Source organism: Cynocephalus volans, chromosome 3 (assembly GCF_027409185.1).
Source record: "Cynocephalus volans isolate mCynVol1 chromosome 3, mCynVol1.pri, whole genome shotgun sequence".
Lineage (NCBI taxonomy): Eukaryota > Metazoa > Chordata > Mammalia > Dermoptera > Cynocephalidae > Cynocephalus > Cynocephalus volans.
In genome coordinates, this window is record NC_084462.1 from 150,068,179 (window position 1) to 150,089,614 (window position 21,436).

Consider the following 21,436-nt stretch of genomic DNA (forward strand, 5'->3'; position numbering starts at 1 on the left):
TTTTCTGGCTTGTAAAGCTCTTTAAAAAGGTTCAGATAAAGTTAGAATTAGTGACTTAAAAGCAATTGAAAAATCATTTTAGGGTTTTAGTTAGCTGCTCTGTCCAAGTCTTCTTTGCCACATTTTAAGCTTGATGAAAGTCCTTCATGTCATTGCTTCCACTATAAAAATACAACCTTTTCTGTGTTAGTCTCACTTAATCATTAATGATGGATTGTAAAGTATTCTTTCCACTTTAAAAGTGGCATCAAATAAGTAAGATTAAATTAGTAATGATTTTGGAAATGTGGTCATTTAGCAAGCTGATATTTACTGAACATCTGCTGTGTAGTAGGCTAGGCTCTGGAAAAAGCAAAGTTGAATAAAACATAATTTCCAAAATCTAGCTGGATCGGCAAGTCTCAGAACCATGACCATAGTGTAGTGTGATGGGCAGGAGGAAAGTGAAAACATTTCATGACTGGTACTGCGTGGAAAGGGTCCAGGCAGAAGAGACGCCAGGCCTTGGGGTAGGGCCTGTTGTTGGTTCTGGAGCCCCCCACTCCTGTGCCAGGCAGTAACCCCTTAGTTGCTTTATCATGTAGGGCAGTCCTGGGGCTGGTGCAGTGGTGGGGCACTTAGAGGGCTTAGGGGCAGCAGCTGTCTGCCAAGTGGCATGGAAGTATTTCAGCATTTGAATAATTGGAATGGCTGACCTGGTGCAGTCAGGCTGAGTAAAAGCCTGGAAGTTCTGTAATTGATCCTTCCTCAAAGTGTACAGGAGAACCGCTGATCCTGCTTGAGGCAGAGAGAGAGGGTGAAGGATAGCTTCACAGAGGGAGTGACTTTTGAGCTGGGCTCTAAAAAAATTCATTCAGGGGAGAGAGAGCAGCCCGAGTAAAGGTGCCCGGGATTTGTTTACTGAGCAGAGTCAAATTTGGGAGTGATCAAGAGGGGGAGAGGTGGTAGGTGAGACTGGAGCAGCAAGTTGGAGCCAAGGGTGGTTTTCAAGAAGTTAAAAATGTAATAATCCACTGGTAAGTGCTTTCAGTTTATATGAGAGGACCTAGCTTGTCTGACAAAGAAGGCAAACTAATTTTAAGATTATGTAGATATATGATCCATATACTGTACCAAAACATCTCTTTTGTATATTGATCAGATTGGTATGAGAAAGCAAGAAGTACAAGCATTGGAGCCACTAAAGCCCTGGACTTGAGCTGTTCACCCTAAGCGAGGAGCTGGAAAGCAAGTGTTTTTTAGCATGTGTCATCTTCTGGATTCCCGAGGCCTTCTGGGTTACCTCAAAGCTGGGCCATTTAGCTTCTTACAGGCAGGGACCTCATCGCATTCGTGTTTGTTTTCCTTAATGTCTAGTTCAGTACCTGGGACATAGGAGGTACTCAGTAAATATTTGTTGAATTAATATAACATTAAATAAGTCATTCAGTTCTAAGTAATCATTGTTTATACTTATTGTAAATATGGTCTTATATAATTGCAAAGTGTGTTTGCCCTTTTTAGGTCTTGTAATTTCATTCTGGAGTGACCTGCTTTCGGTTGCACTCAGCTAGAGTCTGTGCCTTCTCAGTAGGAAATCTCTGGCCACAGTGAATTGCATAGCCTGGCTTGATTTTTAACTGAGTACGGGAGAGTGCTCACTCTCTCTTTAACTTTACTTTCTGTCCCTATATAAGGCGGAGATTGTTTTTGTTTATTTATTCTGAAATAGAAAACAAAAAAGTAATTATGCTAGTTGTGAAAAAAAAATCAAGCAATACAGAATAATACAAAATAGAGGGGAAAATCCTCTGGAAGTATAAAATCTTCTAGACGTTCTCTGTGTATATACAAAAATATATATGTGTTCAACATACATAATGTTATGTAACCTACTTTTTAAATAATCCATACATCATGCATACTGTCCATGTATATATAGTTACTAATCCATTTTTCATAGCAGCATATATTCTACGTTATATAGAAATGTAGTCAAGAAGATGATGACATTAAAACGAATGAAATTTTGTGTTCCTTAAACTCATATAAGGAAAACTTAAGGTATTTCTGTTTTTAATTATTTTAAAAAACAACAACAAAACTTTGATCCAAATGAAAGAAGTAGCTATATAGCTTCTCTTCAGAAATAGCTAAGCTAGTACATGAAGATTATAACCATGCTTTGCTTCATCGTTGACCTTGTGTAACCCTTCTATCTAGGGACCTCAAAGAGCATAGTAAACATTTTACAAAGACTCCAGAAAAGGTTTCCTGTACTGGTCTGGACCGCATGGATCTTTAAATATAGTTATTTTTAAATGTCTTTTAGTAGGGCCTGCCTTAATTGGGCTTCTCTCTCATGATCCTGATTTTAAAGGGAGAAGATAGATGGCTGAGAAAACTGGTCCAGGTCACCAAATAAATCCAAGCTCAGAACAGTGAGATGCTTTTAGGCCCATCACCCCAGCTGTCCCTCCTCATGTGACTCCTGAGAGTCAGAGATTCTGCAGCTGTGCCGGAGGAGCACTGAGGTCTCCAGGCTGTTGTGTTGCTGAACCTGGTTTTTGTTTTTGTTTTGTTTTTGCTTCCATTCTCTTTTGCCTTTTTTCCTCTTTGGTATCTCATTCCTCCTAGAGTCCTGACTGGCTCCCCCCTGGGATGAATCTGCCTGCCAGTGTGTACAGGAATCCACAGTGTCATTAGGGTTGTTATCTCTAGTTCATTCTTCTTTGCTTTTAGAACTCTGCCTGAGCACTGAAGAAAACCTGTGGAGGCTCTTGTCTTTGTGATAAAAGCTTTTATCCCACAGTAATTAGGCAGAACTCTAGTTTACTTCTGAAACATGATTAACTCCTTGGAAAGGAGGGGAAAAAATTTGAGAGTTGTTATTTAGGATGGGTACCCGAGGGGAACAAAGGAGAGGCTTTTCACATTGTTATGCCTCCTAATTAGGCCAAACCCAAGGCTGTTGAGTGCCATTCTTGAAGGCAGTTGCCTGCCTGGTAGGAGGATAGGAACAGAGGGGTGACAGATAGAGGCTGACATCAGAAAGGCCCAAGAAGAACTTACAAGTTTTTAAGACCAGATCTCCTGGGCTTGTGTCCTGTCCCATCTCTGAACGGCCCTAGGGGATAGAGGGAGATTGTGCCCCACGCTCTGTTCTGAAGTTCCTCACTGAAGAGTTTCCCTCACTTGGAGTCACTGAGAAGGGGCTGGATTGCTTTATTCCTCATAACTCTCTATATTGCTTGACTTGTTTATTGTGAACATGTGTTATTTATATCATCAGAAAAAAATAAAACATAAGGCAATATCCATAGTGTGGGGAGGGGAAAAAGGAGAAAACTAACTGCCTGTGGGATTGGCAAACAGGCTTTTAATGTAGCCAAGTCAACATTAACAATAAAAGCGGGGGGGGGGGGGACACAATAAAATGGGCTTGTTGGGATCATGATTCTATAAAAGGCCCATAAGAATTCTGAGCAGGGCTAATTAATCCTTGGCATGATGACAAAATAGGAAGACTTTAAGATCTCCCACCCTTTCTTTGGGGGCCCAGTGCCAGGCTGTGCTGGACCCCAAAAAGGGCTCTGTCCAGACTTCCTGGCCAGAGAATGTCTTATATTAGATAGTTTCTGACCACTTTGATGGTCAGTATTCATCTGTATTCTCAGATTCAGGGCCCTGTGTTTCAGGCAAGCTAATCTACTGACTCATTTTAGAGAATGTGCTCTGTCTGGCAGTGCATGTGTGTGTGTTAACCAGGTAGACTGCCTGAAGACACAGATTTAGTCCAAACATATGACAAGTCAATGGGAGGGGGAAGATTGTAACTAGGGACCTTCTGCACCCCTCAGATCAGATCCTATGAGTGGCAGCCTCGTGGGCCCACTCATTCTCAGGCTTTTATGAGTAAAAGTTCCAGACATGGACAGCCAGTCCCTCCTCTCTGCTTATCAGTAGAATTGTTTGACCTGTGCCTCAATTTCTGCATGGTAAAGTGTGGAAAATAATATCATTTATCTTATAAGGTTGATATGAGGATTACATGTTTTAGAATAGTGCCTGGCACACAATAAGAGTTTAATTAACAAACGTTAGCTCTTATCACTATTATTATCCCAAGTCTGCCAAGAGTTATGATGTGTGAAGTAGGCCCCCAATGGAAATTTGGTAGATTCCCAAAGAGATAGGATAGTTTTTAAACTCCTTACATATTCAGTCTGGTTGCTATCAAGCTCTTCTGACCCAGTTCTTTCTAAGGCCTTTCTGGAGTAGATTTCCATTTCTTAAATTATTTCAGTCCGAGTCTATTTCTGTGAGTTTAAGATACCTTAATTCCCCAACAATACTTGATAAATGAGTCAGTCTATGTTTATATATAGTGTAAGAATTAGACACAGTCATATAAAAAATATTAAAAATATGGAAGCTAACAGGTTCCTGGTTATGTCGTGACAGCACTGGAGAGAGTTATTATATAAAGTTCTAGCTCTCTTCCATCTTACTGAGCTTCTTACAAAGACTGGTTCAAACTAGATTTAGTTTGAACTCTAAAGGAAGGGATAGGAAGGGTACCCTGCTGTCTCTCTGTTAAACCCTTCAACTCGTCAGAAATCCTGTCTTGTGTTTCCTTCTTGTCTTTTGCCCTTTTATTCACTGGAGCAGGACTTTAGCGAAATAGTAAGAATGCTGCAGTAGCAGGAAGAATTAATTTGACTGTGCTCTGAAGAAAAAGCATGTTGATTTCTCACTAGCATTTGTTCCTCCACCCATCAGGGCCAGGGATGTGGTACATTACACAAACCAGTCCCACTTGACCAGCTGTTTTTGGATGTGTCAAGCCCAGATTTCTGCCTCTTTACATAGAAACATGTTGCCTTCCTTGAATCAGTTCCTGTGAGACTAAAGAAAACCCCGAGTGGCCCAAGCATGATGTAAGAGGGATGTGTGCTTCAGAATTCAAGACACAGACACACCCTCTGAGTTCCTGGCATCTTTTTACCATAATAATCACACAGCCACAGCCTTCCTGCTGTCCCTTTGGCTGTGTTTCCTAGTGTGCCTGAACAAGAGGACCCAGCTCTGCTTCCTGTGGGCCTGGGGATGGTGCTGGGAAGACAGCCCTGCCTAACTGGATGTCCAGAGAGCTTAGTGTTTACAACTGGACAGAGCTCCTGTGGGCTGATTTTTCTGGTCATTTTTATATTTCTGATTTAGGGTAGAGAAAAAGAATGGGTCTCTATCACTTGAAATTGCCTGTGACACCACTTGGTTGCTTTAGTTGCAGTAGATTGAAGTTTCCAAATTCAGATGACAATAAAACCAGTTTATGCTTATTTGAAAGTTGGGATCGGTGATTATGTTAACTTTTGATTTAAAAAACATTAAAAATAAAGTTTAAATGTAATATTTGATGACAGTGAACTTACTAGAGATAGAATCAGTTCTTCTTTTTTTAGAGCAGTCAGTGGTAATATTAATAAATGGTAACATTAACAAATTTAGTAGTGGTTATAAATCACATTTTAAGCCTAAATGTACAGATCTACAACCTGTGTGTGAAGTAGTATATTAGCCTTGCACACATAGACACTTTCACATGGGCAGCAAGGAAAGGCAGTTAGACTTTCAGCCTTTAAAACAGGGCAAGTTACTAGCTTTCCTGCATTTTTACCCCCACAAGTTTTCCCCACCATAGTGGAAAGAAACTAACATTTCTTAGGTTCCTATGATATGCCACATTTTTAATTAATTTCTTTCATCTTATTAATCCTCAAAATAAGCCTGTGAGGTCAGTATTATTGTGGTCATTTTAGAGATGAGGAAAGTAAGGCTTAGAGAGATTAGAGTGCCTAAAATGAGACAGCCAAGATTCGAAGCCATGTTTGACTAAGTTCAAAGCATCTTACATTTTGTAATAAGGATTATTGTACTTGGCCCCAAACCACCTTTTTTTAGCCCCTATGAGAATGATTTGATGGTAGCTAAAAATTTATATTGAGCACCTTGAGAGGAGTTATTTGGTTCATATAGCGCTTATATGTATGGTATGTGTGTAACTAACCCTCAAAGCTGATATTATGGTAATACCACCAAATCACTACTAACTAAAGTTCACAAAGGGTGTCTTCTCTTTAATTCAGAGGTTTGACCACTCTTTAACATGACCCATCTGAAATTATTTCAGTGTGATAATAATAATAATAATAATAACTCAAAAGGGCAAAGAAATTGGGAATCACTTTGAAACATTAGCAGGTTTCAACAAAATATTGGAAGACAGGAAGTGATAGAAGATTGACAAGACAAAACAGAAGAAGCTACAAACCAAGTGCCTTCAAAGTAGTGTAGCAATCGAACATGTGAAAGATTTCTTCAGAACTTGGAAGCATCAGTTATCACAGAAGACAGAGAAGACAACAACAGCTTATCGGTTTAAAATTATGTATGTACTATATTAAGTAGTTGGACCCCTTTTCTCACCCTGGACAGCTAGGTGACAAATCTCCAATCCAAGCTGAAGAACAAAATTTATCTTCAGAGGAAATGAATTGGAGAAACTTCAGACTTGGGACTCCAGACAAGTATGCCTGCCAAATGATGAATTGATAGCCCCTTTCTCTGCTCTGTTTCTAGAATGTAGCAACCAGACAAGAGACTGAAGGACTCCTTTTGTAAATACCAGTTCACCTCTGAGAAAGTATTTCCATTTATTGATACTGATCATTCTACGATGGATCCCACCAGTTTACAAATGCTGTCCATATACAGTGCTTTTACTTATATTTTTAGTATAAAATATACTTTAAATATGATTGATCAACCAAGGATCACCAAACTTTGGAAAATGCCTTCACATCAAAGAGAAAAGAAAACAAACAGAAAAAGAGAACCATGAGGAATTAGAGATAATGCAAGATTCAGAAGAAAAATTAAAGTATAATTAATATCCTCAGAGAGTTAAAAACGATATAGGAACAAGAATAGGATGCACTGAATTAGAAATAGTCAGAAGATCAAAGCTCCTGGAAATGAAACATGATGACTAACAAATTCAGTTAAAGGACTGGAAGATAATGCAAAGTGGCATTATTTGCTATTTTAAATTATGTTTAAGCATTAAGTTGATTAAAAACAAAACAGTCAGTCCTTTAGTGCTGTGAAATTTTTAAAACAGAAAAAGAAGATGTCAGAGTTGAGTAGGGGGATAAAACAAAGATAGATATTGAATCCGGATGTTTAAAATTTTAGCTTGGAAGGCTTGACTTCCAAAATGGTAGAGTAAGGCACCCCGAAACTCTGCCCCTCTGTAAAAGCAACAAGAACATTGACAAAAAGTGTCAAAATCAACTTTTTCAGAACTTTGGAAATGAAATAAAGGCTTGCAATAATCCAAGTAGTGTTTATTTGAGAAAAATAAGTGAATCTTAGTAAGAACAGCAAGGATTATGGCATTTTTTTACTTGCCCTTTTCCCGTCCTCCTGTCCCCAGCACTGCAGTAACCTTGAAAGCCAACAGTCTTGCAACTTTGGTAGCCTTGAAAGCCACCATGCTAGTAGCCACTAGAGGGGGTATAATAGGTTTGGAGTGTTCCAAAAGCCCCATCCCAGAGAATTGTTACTATTTGACCTGTCTGACAGCTTGCGAAAAAAGCTATATTCTCAAGGCTTATCTTTATTTGACCTAGACTCAGAACTTGGCCTGTGAACAACCTTACCAACAGGGCATTTGTTGGAAATTATCCATGGCAATTGCTTACCTCATGGCTGCCCAAGGCACCATTACCAGGTAGGAATGACAAGAGGCTGACCAAAAAACTTAAAAGGAAAAACTGGGGAATGAAATATCTATAGGGGACTTTGTAAAGCTCCTACATGTGCCAGGGAATCAAGAAGGCTACACACATACCCAGGGCTTTGCCCACAAAAGACCTGAGAAGACCTGAAACTTTTGCTTCTGGCTGATCTTGAGGCTCTGCAAGAAGAAGGTGAAGGCTAAGACAAAGTTATAAACTGCTTGCTGGAGTGTTGAAGACATGCTCCAACACACACACAGGCTAAAGCTGAGAGACTTATTGATACACAGCATTTAAGGAAATCTGTCCAATCATTTGCAGACCACTAAGTGACTTTATGTACAAGGGATCCTCAATAAAATTAAATGACTAACTTACCAGAAACCTTGGAGGCCAGAAGGCAGTGGAATAACATATCCAAAGTGCTGAAAGAAAAAGGCTGTCAATCAAGAATACTATATCTAGCAAAACTATCCTTCAAAATTGGAGGAGAAATTAAGACATTCCTAGAAAAACAAAACTTGACACAATTTGTAACTAGTACACCTGTCCTACAGGAAATACCAAAAGGAATCCTTTGGGCTGAAATGAAGGGACACTAGAGAGTAACTCAAATCCACATGAAAAAGTGAAGAGTGCTCGTAAAAGTAAATGCATAGGTAAATATAAAAGACAATAAATTGTATTTTTGCTTATAATTTTTTCTTCTATCTGATTTGAAAGACAACTGCATAATGCAGTAATTATAAAATTGTGTTAATGGGCTTATAAGGTATAAAGATGTAATTTGTATGACAATATAGTACAAAGGAAGGGGAAGGAATAGGACTATATCAATACAAAGTTTTTGTAAACAGTTGAAATGAAGGTGATATCAATTGAACTAGATGGTTTCAAGTTAAAATGTTAATAGCAATCCTAGGGCAACCACTAAGAAAAAAACTCAAAAATGTATAATAAAAGAAACCAGTAAGAGTATCAAAATTGTAGACCAGAAAAATATCTAACACAAAGAAGACAGTAATGGAAAAACAGAGGAAGAAAAAAGACATAAGACACACAGAAAACAAATAGCAAAATAGCAGGCATATATTGTACCTTATCAATAATTACATTAAATGTAAGTGGATTAAACACTTCAATCAAAAGTCAGAGATTGGCAGAATGGATAAAAAGAAACTATTATCTAACTATATGTTGTCTACAGGAGACACACTTTAGAGTCAAAGACACAAATAGGTTGAAAGTAAAAAGATGGAAAAACATATACCATGCAAATAGTAAACAAAAGAGAACTGGACTAGCTATACTAATATCAAATAAAATAGACTTTAAGACAAAAACTGTTATTGGAAACAAGAAAAGGATGTTTTATAGTGATAAAAGGGTTACTCCATCAGGAAGACACAACTATTATATATGCATCTAACAACTGAGTTCCAAAATACATGATGCAAAAACTAACAGACTTGAAGGGAGAAATAGACTACTCAACAATAATAGTTGGAGACTTCAATGCCCCCTTTCAATAATGGATATAACACCAAGACAGAAGTTCAACAAAGAAATAGAAGACTTGAACAACACTATAAACCAACTAGACCTAATAGGCATCTATAGAACACTCTACCCAACAATAGCAGATTCACAATCTTCTCAAGTGTCCATGGAACATTCTCCAGGATAAACAATATATTGGGCTATAAAATGAGCCACAATAAATTTTAAAGGATTGAAATCATACAAAGTTCTCTAATCAAAATGGAATGAAATTAGTAATCAATAATAGAAGGAATTTTGGGGAATTCACATATGTGTGCAAATTTAAAAACACATGCAGGCACACTCCTAAATAAGCAACATGTTGAGAAGTAAATCACAAAGGAAATTAGAAAATAATTTGAGAAAATGAAAGTAAAAATACAACATGCCAAAACTTATGTGATGTAGTTAAAGCAGTGCTTACAGGGAAATTTATAGCTTAAATGCCTATATTAGAAAATAATTTTATTGCATGTAAATTATAACTCAGCAAAGCCGTTATTAATATAGAAAGAATTAATGACCCATATTTTTGACTGTATTAATTTGTATACTACCATACATGTGTAGTCCCTAAATTCTCTCTGATTCTAGAATAATTTGGGAAAAATCACTAACACTCTCAAACTATATGTAAAGTTCACTGGAAAAAAAAACAGCATGGTTTTTAAAATATATGAACAAATATCAAAGCTATAGTTAATTATTTGCATGCTGAAGTATTCAGGGAAAAGTGTACTGATGTTTGCAATTTACTTTGAAATGCAACAACAACAACAAAAATGGGTTGATGGATGAATAGATATGTAATAAAACAAGTACAGTATAGTGAAATGTTAATTATAGAACTAGTTGATAGGTTTATGGGTATTCACTATACAATTATTTCAACTTTGTTGTATGATTGAAACTTTTATAATAAAATGTTGAGGAAAAACAATAAACTCAAAATGTCACTCTGGGCCTGAACTATTACTATCCCATAATTTGCTAAGTTAATATGCTACTGATCTGAAGAAATTAATGTTTTCTTTAAGAATCTAGATCTTTTCTAGGCAATACCTTTATATACTTTGGAAACCTGATGTGTTATAGTAAACATTTGAAAAACATCACTAGAGAGATGGTATAAGAGAACATAATAATATTCTATGAGAGAATAAGCCTCAGGGTCAACATTTCTAGGAGACTCATCCTGGGGATTCAGATCAGCTTACTGTCTGTCACCTAGTTTCTGTAGGAAAAGTTGTGAAGAGTAGGCTACATGTAGATAAATTAATAAATTCATGCCTGTTCAAATACAGTTCATTTTTCCACCCTGCCATTTTCCAGCACTATATTACTTCTACATATCTTACTCTTCTATTTTGAGAAGGCAGTTTAGATGTCATTAAACTCATTCTCAGCTCTCCCCTCATAATCCTGTGAAGGTGTTGGTATTGAGGCCTCAGTGTTCCATGGAGAGTGATTTTCCAAGTGATGAAGCAGATTCTAATCAGTGTAAGATCTAGATATGAACTAGAAGCTGGACCTCTGCCACTTTTCCCTCCAACTCTCTCAACACAATGACTAGAAGATTCCTGTGAGGATCACTTCAAGCCCCCCTGATCTTATGGCTTCATTCCAGTCACAGATCTTCCTGTCTAGAGCATTTCCGGCCCTTCTGTCCGTTGGGTTGGATAGTTCAACTCAACCTGGGGAAAGGACAAAAGACTTGAGGTTATCAAAAGCCTGTTGAATTATCTGATGCAAGACTAACTGGTTTGTTTGACCCTCTGGCTCTCTTCCTGGGCTTCAAAGCAGCTGAGAAAACAACCTTTTTCTAAGTCTTAGACAAGGAGGAAAAACCCTGGCATGAAGGATTTCTGTTGCAGACACTTGGCATAGCTAGAGGAAAGGTTTGTTTAACTTAGCAATGGGTTTTATTAGCCCAGGATACCAATTGAAGTGAGATAATAGGGTCCCTGTTGAAGGACATTTCAGAGTCAGTGAGTTTCCTCCCTAGTTTCTCAGCAGGACCTTTGCATGCAGATGAAAGTGTCAGACACATTTGCTGAAATCATCAGCAATCACATAATCTTGATGATCATGGAGGAGACTGAGACAAGATTAAAAAACTAGTAGGACAGGAAATTGTGGATCGATGCAAAGTCATATTTCTGAGCTGTCTATCTCAATTGCTGCTCCCCCCAGTTTTTGGGGACAAACATATTACATTGTCTCTGGGGCCTACACCTTATAGCAGAGAGAAGGGAAAGAAAGAAAGCCAGTCCTGCCATTCGCCCCATAGGAAGAAAAGTGCTTACACTTCCCTCTACCAGCTCATTTCACACTGCTCATTTCACTCTGCTCTTTACCCCCAACCAATGTGAGATTTAGGGTAGTGGGTAGGAAGAGGAAGGAAATAAAAGATAGGAAAGATTCATGACCAGTGTTAAAGGAAGCTTTCCTGACACAGGAATTAGAGTAGAGACAATGGAAGAATCAGTGCCAGCTTGCCCTCAGCCAATGGCCTATTCATGCCTGCTTTCCTGGGCCACAAACGCAAAACTCACTTTTTCCTAAGGTTGAGGCTCTATTGCAGGAACTCGTGTAACCGGCCAGGACCAGAACTCTATAAAAGCAGCCTCCAGCGTAGCCTATACCAAGGTCCATCTTTGTGCTGCCTGCTCCATCCACACTGGCTTTCCTGGCCACCCATGGAGAAGGGCTGGGCTGGGTTGCCCCAGATGAGGGTCACACCTGTACTTTAAAAAGAGGACACAAGCACTATCCCTAGAAGGTGTCACCATCCTGGAGAAGGCCTGAGATTCCTGTGCCCAGCACTTTCTGTTCTATGGCCCCTTTTCCACTTTCTGAGCCTCTTGGATGTGGGATCGGGCCAGGAAAAACATGTGATGCCATAAGCTGAAACCAAAATCTTGACTTCGGGCCTGCCCAGGCTGAGAATCTTGGCAGTGACTGGTCAGCCCACTCTTTTCTACAGCATCTTCTAAGTCCCTTAACTTTGGGGAGGGGTGCCGCTAAGTCCTCAAAGTGGATGTGAGTCAGTAGAACCTCTTTGGATCAACAATTTGTGCATTTCTTCACTCACTTATTCTTGCATTTCACAACTGAGCTCCTCTTATATTTATAGCACCACATCGGAGGTTTGTGGGAGCAGCAGCAATGATGATGATAATCTCTGCCTTCAAACAGATGGTAGTAAAATCAGGTGGCATTAACTGGAAAACAGTGAAGAAAGCAGTAATAATTTTGGGGAGGTACATATAAAGTGTGATGGGATTAGAGAGAGATGACCTTAGGCTGGAGAAATTGGCATAAGCTTCTGGAAGAGGTGACATTTGTATGGGGTTTGAAGTGTAGGTACAATTTGAACACTCAGAGATGAAGGGCAGGAGGAAGACTGCCAGCACGGAAGCATGTGGACAGCTGCGGCAACCCGCATGGGTGCCCCGAACAATTCCCTTCTATTTCTTGAATCATGCAGTATCCATGCTGCAGAAAAAAATGCCCTTGTTTACTGTTATATATTCTGCCTCATTTGATATATCATCTCAGGGGAGTGGATTGATCTGTATGTGCCAAGTTGGCGGCTGCCATTAGGTGGTTAAAAGTATGGACTATAGCACCAGGGAACATGGGTTGGAGTCTGGCTTCAGCACTCATAAGCTACCGACCTCAGGGTTGTTGTGAAGATTAATGTATTTTAGTTGCTCTTCTTCTCATCATTGTTATTACTCTGGGAACCTTGGAAGGCTCCCCCACCCACACCGATCCCATAACACTTTCCACCATTACAGATCCAATTTTCTCCTTTGAGAGTCTTATATTAAAATGCAAACAAACCTGAGGAGGTGTGTTTAACACTGGAAGGTTTAAACCAACTGTCACCTTAGGGCTAGAAAGAATTAGCTGATGGCTTATTTGCTGAGAACAAAATAGATACCTGAAGGGAGGGACAAAAGAAGGATGAGAGGGTGTGCAGGGAGAGACATGTTTGCCCCCAGGGCCAAATTCCACTTCCAGGTTTTATTTAGGGTACGTAAGCCTCTGTGTTCTCACATGTGAATTGTGAGAAGCCTCCACACGTACTGCACAGGGATCACGTGAAGCACAGTTAGGAAAATGCCCATCAGATATTTTAGGGGCCCACAGCTGCAAAGCACTGGACTGGACCCCTTAGAAAGGAGTGGGTGACATCAGAGAAAATGCCCCTGGTCTTCTCAATCCCACTGAGAATTCAGAACATGCATCTAAAAAAGAAACTGAGGTAGAAACTGATGGCAGTCTGTAATAAGTGCAAATTCACACACTGTAAATTGAATCTGCCTGGCCCAGAGCAGCTACTCAATAAATGTTTGTTGATGGGTGGATTAAATGACCAGGAATGAGGGGCACATAATAGAATGTCAAAGTGGAAAAAGCCAAAGGCAAAAAGACTTCCCTGTGTTGTCTGTCTTCTGTCACTGGAATGCTGGCTTCATGAGAATGGGGACTTTTCTGTCTTGTCCTCTACTATATTCCCTGCACCTAGAATAGTGCCTGGCACAGAGGGCAGAGCCCAGTAAATATCTGTGGATTGAATAAGTGCATAGATGGTGGGTGGATGGTTCAAATAATGGAAATTACTTCCAGGTGGTGGTGGGATTGGGGACCCAGCACCTAGCATGTATTAAATATACCTGAAATATCCCTCAAAAGAACTTAAAAATATTGGTGACCACTTTCCCTGACAGAATTGGTAAAGAGAGAAGAAAGTATATTTATAATGCAGTTAAAGTTGAGCTGGTCTGATACGAAGAAAACATCCAAGAAAAAACAATTTGGCTATTTCTGGGAGGTGGGATTAACAGCTCACAATACCACATACCTACCACATGGAGCTCCAGGCTTTCTAAGCCATATGTGTCTACACTCATCCTTGCTCAATTACATATTTCTGTGAACCCTCACAGAGCTCCAAAGCCAGCTTCACATATTGCACGCAGGGTTGAGTGTGATCAGAATTTTTCACTAGGGCCCTGGAGTTTTATTAGGCTGCTAAGCCTCCCTGCAGGGAATTATGTACTGGAGAAGGCAGAATGACACTTCAACAGCCCGTCAGACAATGATTAGAACACTCCAAATTTATGGGATGGCTGAACATCTGAAACAGAACTGCCTCAATTATCTGGGAGGAAAGGGGGGTTGTTTGCTTTATAAGAGGATAGTTTATAGTTTGAATGGCGGAATGGCCTAAAGGCATGGGGTGTTGATTCAGACCTTAAAAAGAGAGAAATCTATGTGTATTCACAAAGATACATGGCAAGCATCTTTTTTTTTTCCCCCTGAAATCTATTGGGCTAGAAAGCTAGTGCACACTTTCCTTCGCTAGTATAACACTATAGAATCTCCAGATCAGAAAACTAATATTAAAAGCAATGTGCACCTTCACCCCAGGCTGCTTACCGTCATGTTTGCATTGAAGTGTTTATGGTCATGGATCACTTTGGGATCTAACCACACTGACAGCTCTCTTCTGGTTGTTCTCCTATTGATCAGTTTCTCTTTTGAAATTTGTACCCCAATTTAAACACATTGTATCAGGTGCAGTTTGCTGAATGAGAAGGATAGCAGGACTATCACCTCCCTTGTTCCAGATACTGTGTCTCCATTGATGTAACCTGAGACCACACTGGATTTTTTAGAATTACACCTCTTAGCTGACTCATATTGAACTGCAGTTAACCAACATTCCTGATTCTGTAACCAATAGTTTGTGCACTGTTGTCAAAGACAAGGCCTTACATTTGTTTCAATAAAATTGCATCCTAAAAGATATGTGGGATTTGCCCCAAATTCTAACCAAAATGAGATTTGTTTTGATATCATGATCGTCTAATCCAATATATGAACTCTTTCTCTAAATTTTTTGTCTCCCATTACCTTCCCATCCATTCAGCATCCCATCAATGAGTTTAGTTACATAATCCACAAGGACAAATGTCACCTGTTCAAGGAGGTCTTTATTTAAAATTGACCCCCTCCTTGGATCCAGTACACTTCTAATGCCCTTTCTCTGCTTTTTTTCTCCATAGCACATATAATCATCTAATATACCTAATATTTTAATTATTTATTTTGTTTATTATCTTTTTGCCTCCTTTACAATGTGAGCTCTGTTAGGGCAGCAATTTTTATCAGTTCTATTCCTTGCCTGAATTCCATATTCGTTGTATGGATGTAGTTGAATACATCAGCATCCTCATCCAGATTAGTAAGACTGTGGCATGTGACAGGACCAAGGCTAGAATTCAGTACATTCTACTAGAGGTTGCTGCTCCCTCACTGGATTGCTACTGATCTTTGGTCACTACAAATCTACTTAAAGGTATTAGCACCCAGCTCAACTTGTCTTCATTTTATCCAGAAGGCTATCAAAAGAGTTTGTCACATTTTTTGCTGAAATCAGATATTTCATGTTGATGATAGCCCTCTGATCTATCAATCTGGAAGTCCTTTCAAAAAAAAAAAAAAAAAAGAAGTGGTATTCATCTGACTTACTTATCACTTCCTCTTTCTAACTGCACACAAATCATCCTCTCGGTGACTCTTTTTAAACACTGCTCCAGAAGGACAGGGCATTAATCAGTGACCTGTACAAACCCTTTGAGTCCCTGCAGAAAGGTCCCTCCAGGTGTGAGATCCTCCTGGCTGGGGCTCCGGGCTTGTTTGTAGAGTGAGCCTTAGGTGGTGGAGGTAGCACCACAGAGTTCGAAGGCTTAGGATCAGATGCCATGATTGCACCACATTGAATATAACATTCTTTTTTTCTGGGTCTCGGCTTCTGCAGTCTATAAATAAAAATGGTAAAATCATTTTCATTATATCATATATAGTATTATACTTCATTGTTATTTATTTATACCCTTTTGGTCTTATGTTCAGTTGCTGTATACAGACAATAAAGATTTGAGATTTTGGATATGTCTAGTTTATTTTTACTGCTATTTGATCTAAAGGATTTATATTTCTCTTATACATTTCCTTTTCTCCCATCTTTCTGACACAGTTGTGGTTTAGGCCCTTATCATCTCATCACTGAATTATTGCAATAGTCTTCTAACTGGTTCAAGGCCTCCCATCTCTTGCCTCTTCATCTTAGACTCTTCAATTAGTCCAATTGCCTGGAATCCAGTAGCTCAAAATGTGGTCTATGGACCACAGCATCAGCATCTTTGGGGAGCTTGTTAGAAATACAGGCTCTCAGGTCCCACTCAGAACCTCTTGAGTCAAAATCTGCATGTCAAAGCGGGTGATTCATACACATTAAAGTTTGAGAAGCATTGTCCTTTCTTCCACCACGCCATTCCCCTACTAAGGGGCTTCCTTAAACTTCACATTGAACCATCTCCAAACTACCTCAGTCAGAAAAGGATCCACCTTAATTTTCAGATGAGATGCTTTTGACACAAAAGTGTAAATGCCCACCTGTACCTTCTACTCACTGGTCCTGAGAATGGTGAGCAAGTTTATCTAGATAACTTTAGAGCAGTTGCAAAAATTATTGAGAATCAATTGGAGACTTCCTTCTGGTAAAAGCAAAGTATATTGTTTTTTGGTGAGTGAGAGTTAAAGGGTACTTGGGAAGCATACGTGATAGGGGTTGATTGGAAATCTTTCTGTTATTTATTATGTACCTACTGTGTATTTGACACAGTGACAGGCATTTTACAGACTTAATTTAATCCTCATAATAATTGCACTTCTTAGATGGGTGTTTCTATCACATTTACATGTGTGGAAACAGAAACTCCAAAACTTAGGTTGTCCAGAGTAGAGTTACAGTATTGGTTAGAGTTCAGACTGCACTATAATAACAAAGACATTGAAATACAGTGGATGAGACAGGTGGCTCTGTCCTGAGGGGACAGGTGACCCCAGGTGGGAGGCATTGATGTTCTCTGAGGTCACCCAGTTCCTCATCCCATGTTGCTTTGTCATCACCAGGATGCTGTCCACGTTCATGTGGTTGAAGCTGGTTCCTGCCCTTGGGAATGGGGAAGGTGAAGGTGAAGGGCATGCATGTTTCTTATGAAAACATAATCCAGAAGCTCTGCCTGTCATTTGTACTCATATTCCGTTGGTCAAAGCTTGGTCACATGACCACACCTCATTGCAAAAGAGGCAGAGAAATGTTGAAACTTGGGGAGTTATTTACTAAAAGGAAGAAAGGGAATGGCTCCTCGGGGAAAAAAATGCAGGCTCTGCACCTAGTTGACTACTGGAAGAGCTAGATTCAAACCCCACGACTAAAACCTGTGACCTTTCCACCACACTTTTTCCACCACTTCTCATAGCTGACAGTCAGTAAATGTTTGTTGAATTGAGATAAGTTGAGATATGATGTGTAAGCCTTTTGGTTATTTGAAATTATTTCTTCCTTCTCCCTTGCCTCCCTGGTTACCTAAGTGGTTCTGTGCCAAACTGTCACTATTTTGATGATGTTATTTTAATTTGTAAAACAGGAAACTGATATTCATCTTCCATCAGTAGAAATATTATAATAAAATAATCCACCAATTCTTAGAGGTTCTGTAGAACCATATGAGGTGTGATAATAGGTTAATGATACTGATTTTTTAAATGACCAAATGACCATCTCCTTTTAAACAGATGTTGTCTTAGGAGAATGAGCTGTTCAAAACATTTTTGATATTTTGTTTGGGCTGTTATATAAGTCAACTCTTACTACAATATGCTTTATAATACCACTACCAAAATCTCAGAGATATGCAGCAATATTTAACAAATGTATATGTGTTTCTCCAGGGGGTGAACTATTTAAGGCTAGGCCTTGTTGGCCAGCTCCATTCCAGGTATTTCTCTCTTACCTTCCTTCTGAGATAGCAGGCTAGCTTGGATATAATTTTCTCTGCAAATGGCAGAAGCATAAGAGAACAAGTGGAAATAGCTGAGGTCTAGGCTAAGAACTGGCACAACCTATTATCTGGCCAAAGCAAGTCATGTGGCCAAACCCACAGTCAAGGGCCATGGAAACTGCTGTACACCTTAAGTAAGAGAAAATATACTAAATACAGATTTGGTGCAGGACTGGGGCCAACAAAGCAACCTACCATTGGTGGATTATTTTGAATATTTGCAATAATGGTTAATCTTTTAAGTGTAGCTTTAATTTTTTTTCTTTTTGTGTGTGTGAAATAGCTAAGTTTATGAATAAAATTAACTTGTGACAAAATAATACAACTTATTTCTAGAAGAACTGGTTCAGGAATATGGCATTCAGTGGCAAAATAGTTAGAATAAATATACAACTTTCCAAGATGACCACCTTGAAAGAATAACACTCATTTGAACATTTGGTTCTAAAATAGTTTTTTTAAAAAATAAACCTTATGACTTCTAGTCATATGTTACCACTTTGTCTTGAAGTGGGAAGGGGAGTGAATAGAGGCTCATCCCTGATCCTTTGACTAACCCTAGAAAAATTTACTTTATGTGCAGATTCTCATTGCTAAGTCCCCACTGGCTCCCTTCACCTCATTTATCTACACCATCAAGGAGGAAGGTCTGGTTCTTCAAGGTAAGATCCTGGATTTAGCCATTTCTTTAGGCTGATCACACTCAGTGCTGCCCATTGCTAGTGGTAATTACTGCCATGATCCTGAGAGAAGCTATTTCAGGACAGAATCAAAGGCCAGTGATATTTACCCTGATAAGATGAAGACATTGGCAATTGTAGCAAGAATTTGTCAGAAGATTAAGGTGGGGATGAAAGAAAACTACAGAATTTCATAACAGAGTGAGATAACCAAAAAATGAGAGTCAAATTCAGAAAGTGAGGAATGCCACCACCCCAGTCCTCTTCTCAAATCCTGTGGAGTGAAGTGGGCAACGAGTCTCTGACACCAGTGTGGAGGAGCCAGCGCTGCCTCAGAGTCCTCTCGCTCAGCAAGCTGGAGAACCATCTAGGGCAGCAGCCTGTGAGGCACTGTGTCCTGGCTCCGTGAGCCAACTTCTCTGGCCTCCTTCTGGTTACTCCATTCCCTTTCCCTGTGCTCAAGTCCTGACAGTGCCCTTCTGCTGGGGACCGGGCATTGCTGACTTGTGCCTTGTGACACGGCCTTGGAAGGAGCTGAGGTCTTGTTCAAGGTGGAGCACCCCAAGGCCACACCTAGAACTCACTGAGCTACAGTGGTGGTTCATTCCCAGGTGCTGGATGCCCTGGTGGTTAGGAAAGGCACCCGATTGTAGGGCTTTTCAGAAAGTATTTAACCTGAAAGAGTAAATTCAAACACCATTAGACTTAGAAGAATTAGCCCACAGGGTCAGATGTCTGAAACTGCTTTGTGGATTAAGAAGGGTCCTCACAGAAGTGCTCAGGATACACATCTGTATCCCCTGTCAGGCAAGAAGCCCCACCTGCAGAGATGCATAGGTGAACATCTGGCCCGAACCATGGAGGTGCATATTGCCATCACTGTCTATGGAAGGAATATCTGTCCGGTAGGATTCTGTAAATTGAGTATTTTTCCCAGATTCATGAAACAGGGCACTCCCTGCAGTACCCCCATGGAGACACACTGCATTGCAAAGATGTTGCAAGGGTGCTGTGGGCAGGCTGGGGAGTTCATTCATCTGATGGAGGAACAGGCTGCAGCCTTCCTCTCCCCTTCTAAAATGTCTGCTTCTTAATGGACCCACAAAGCAGCATGTGTGTTTGGTGCAGCTGAGCTCCATAGCAGGGACCCTCAGGTCCACAGAATTTGGGGTAAGAACTACTGACCTTTGGTTCTTAGCCTTTGACTTATGCTATCCAAGTTCGTTGGTAAATATTTTTTTTTTTTTACAATTGCAAATATTGTTTTGTGACAAAGCAGCAGAGATTTTAAAACCAGATTAAGCAAAGCAAACAGCAGGCCCCTTTGTTACGTACACTCTGAGTGTGTAACTAATAGGCAATCAGAAAGCTGGACTTTTATTTACCCAGTGTACCATGTGGCTTTCAGCTCTTCATTTTAGAGGCTTTCTTAGAAGATTAGAAGTCGAGTAAATAGCAAATCTAGGTGACAATTTCAAGAAATTCTATAAAAGATTACAAGATAATTGCAGGAGGAAAAGAGTCAGTTCTGCCCAGATAGCTCTTACTGAGAGCCTTAAAATGCTGCTTGAACCTGGAGCACTGGGCATTTTGGTAAATAGCATTGCCAAGCCTGGTCTAATTTGGGTAACTTCTGGGATAATATTTGTGGGAATAAGATTCACTAAGTTGCCTCTCTGATGCTCATTGCTAAGAACATGATTTTGACAGGGAAGAAGTTGTTGTTTAGAGAAAGTAGAGACTGGAAATACAATGAGTTGATAGAGGCTGAAAAACTGCAAGTAATGACTATTAGAAAAATTTGGAAAACAGGGGCAAAAGTAGATTACTAAAGGAGGTTGACCTGGAGTTGCATGTCCAAGGAAGAGAAAAATTCAGGAAAAATGTCTTATGATGCAGGAAACCCAACCAGTAAATAAAAATGCCTGTGAGAGCTCAGAACCCCAACCTGGTTGCTTTCTAAGTTGTTTTCTCCACCCCACTGCCCCAGGCTACACTTCTCTCTCTGAGGTTCTTGCAGCAGTAGAACCCTTCTGCTCCTGTCAGCAATGCCACTGAATACAAACCTTTTGGCACTCCCTGCCCTCTTACTATGTGCTCCCAAAGACTTTGGGAGAACAATAAGGGGGTCCCTCTGAAGGGGCAAAGGGAACTTTCCCTTCACCCTCTCAAGTTTTGATCCTTTGAGTCTATGAAATAAACTGACAGTAGACAAGTTAACAGGAGTATAGGTTTACAAATTTATTACATGCACAGGGGCATCATGAGAAAGAAAAGGGAGTACCCAACAACCCAGTGAAATTTAGAAGCTTATATACTCTATAAGGGAGAGAGGAAGGGGGACATAGGCAATTTAAGGGAGAGCAAATGATTTGAGGGAGAGAATGAATGGGCCCAAAGAGCAGGTGATAGCCTCAGACAAAGTCTGTCGGGGCATGGTATTAATCTTAGTTCTTCTTTCCTGTGATATAAGTCAATCTCCCTGGCTAATGGGATTCCTGGGGGAGAG

At 39.8% G+C, this 21,436-nt stretch overlaps 1 protein-coding gene across 9 annotated transcripts in view; it reads left to right on the plus strand.

Annotated features, from left to right (window-relative positions):
* RAD51B (RAD51 paralog B) overlaps positions 1 to 21,436 on the plus strand; it is a 632,106-nt gene that overhangs the window by 566,860 nt on the left and 43,810 nt on the right. For 4 of the 9 annotated variants that reach the window (XR_010022893.1, XR_010022894.1, XM_063089292.1 and 1 more), the window contains exon 10: positions 18,831 to 18,909. The exons of 4 other annotated variants lie outside the window; for them this stretch is intronic. Coding sequence is in view for 3 of the 5 variants with exons in the window: in XM_063089292.1 (XP_062945362.1) it covers positions 18,831 to 18,909 (79 nt within the window). In the remaining 2 variants the exon portion in view is untranslated. Of the gene's footprint in view, positions 1 to 18,830; positions 18,910 to 19,734; positions 19,833 to 21,436 lie in introns of all 9 variants that reach the window. One more of the 9 variants, XM_063089290.1, reaches the window with a different exon arrangement.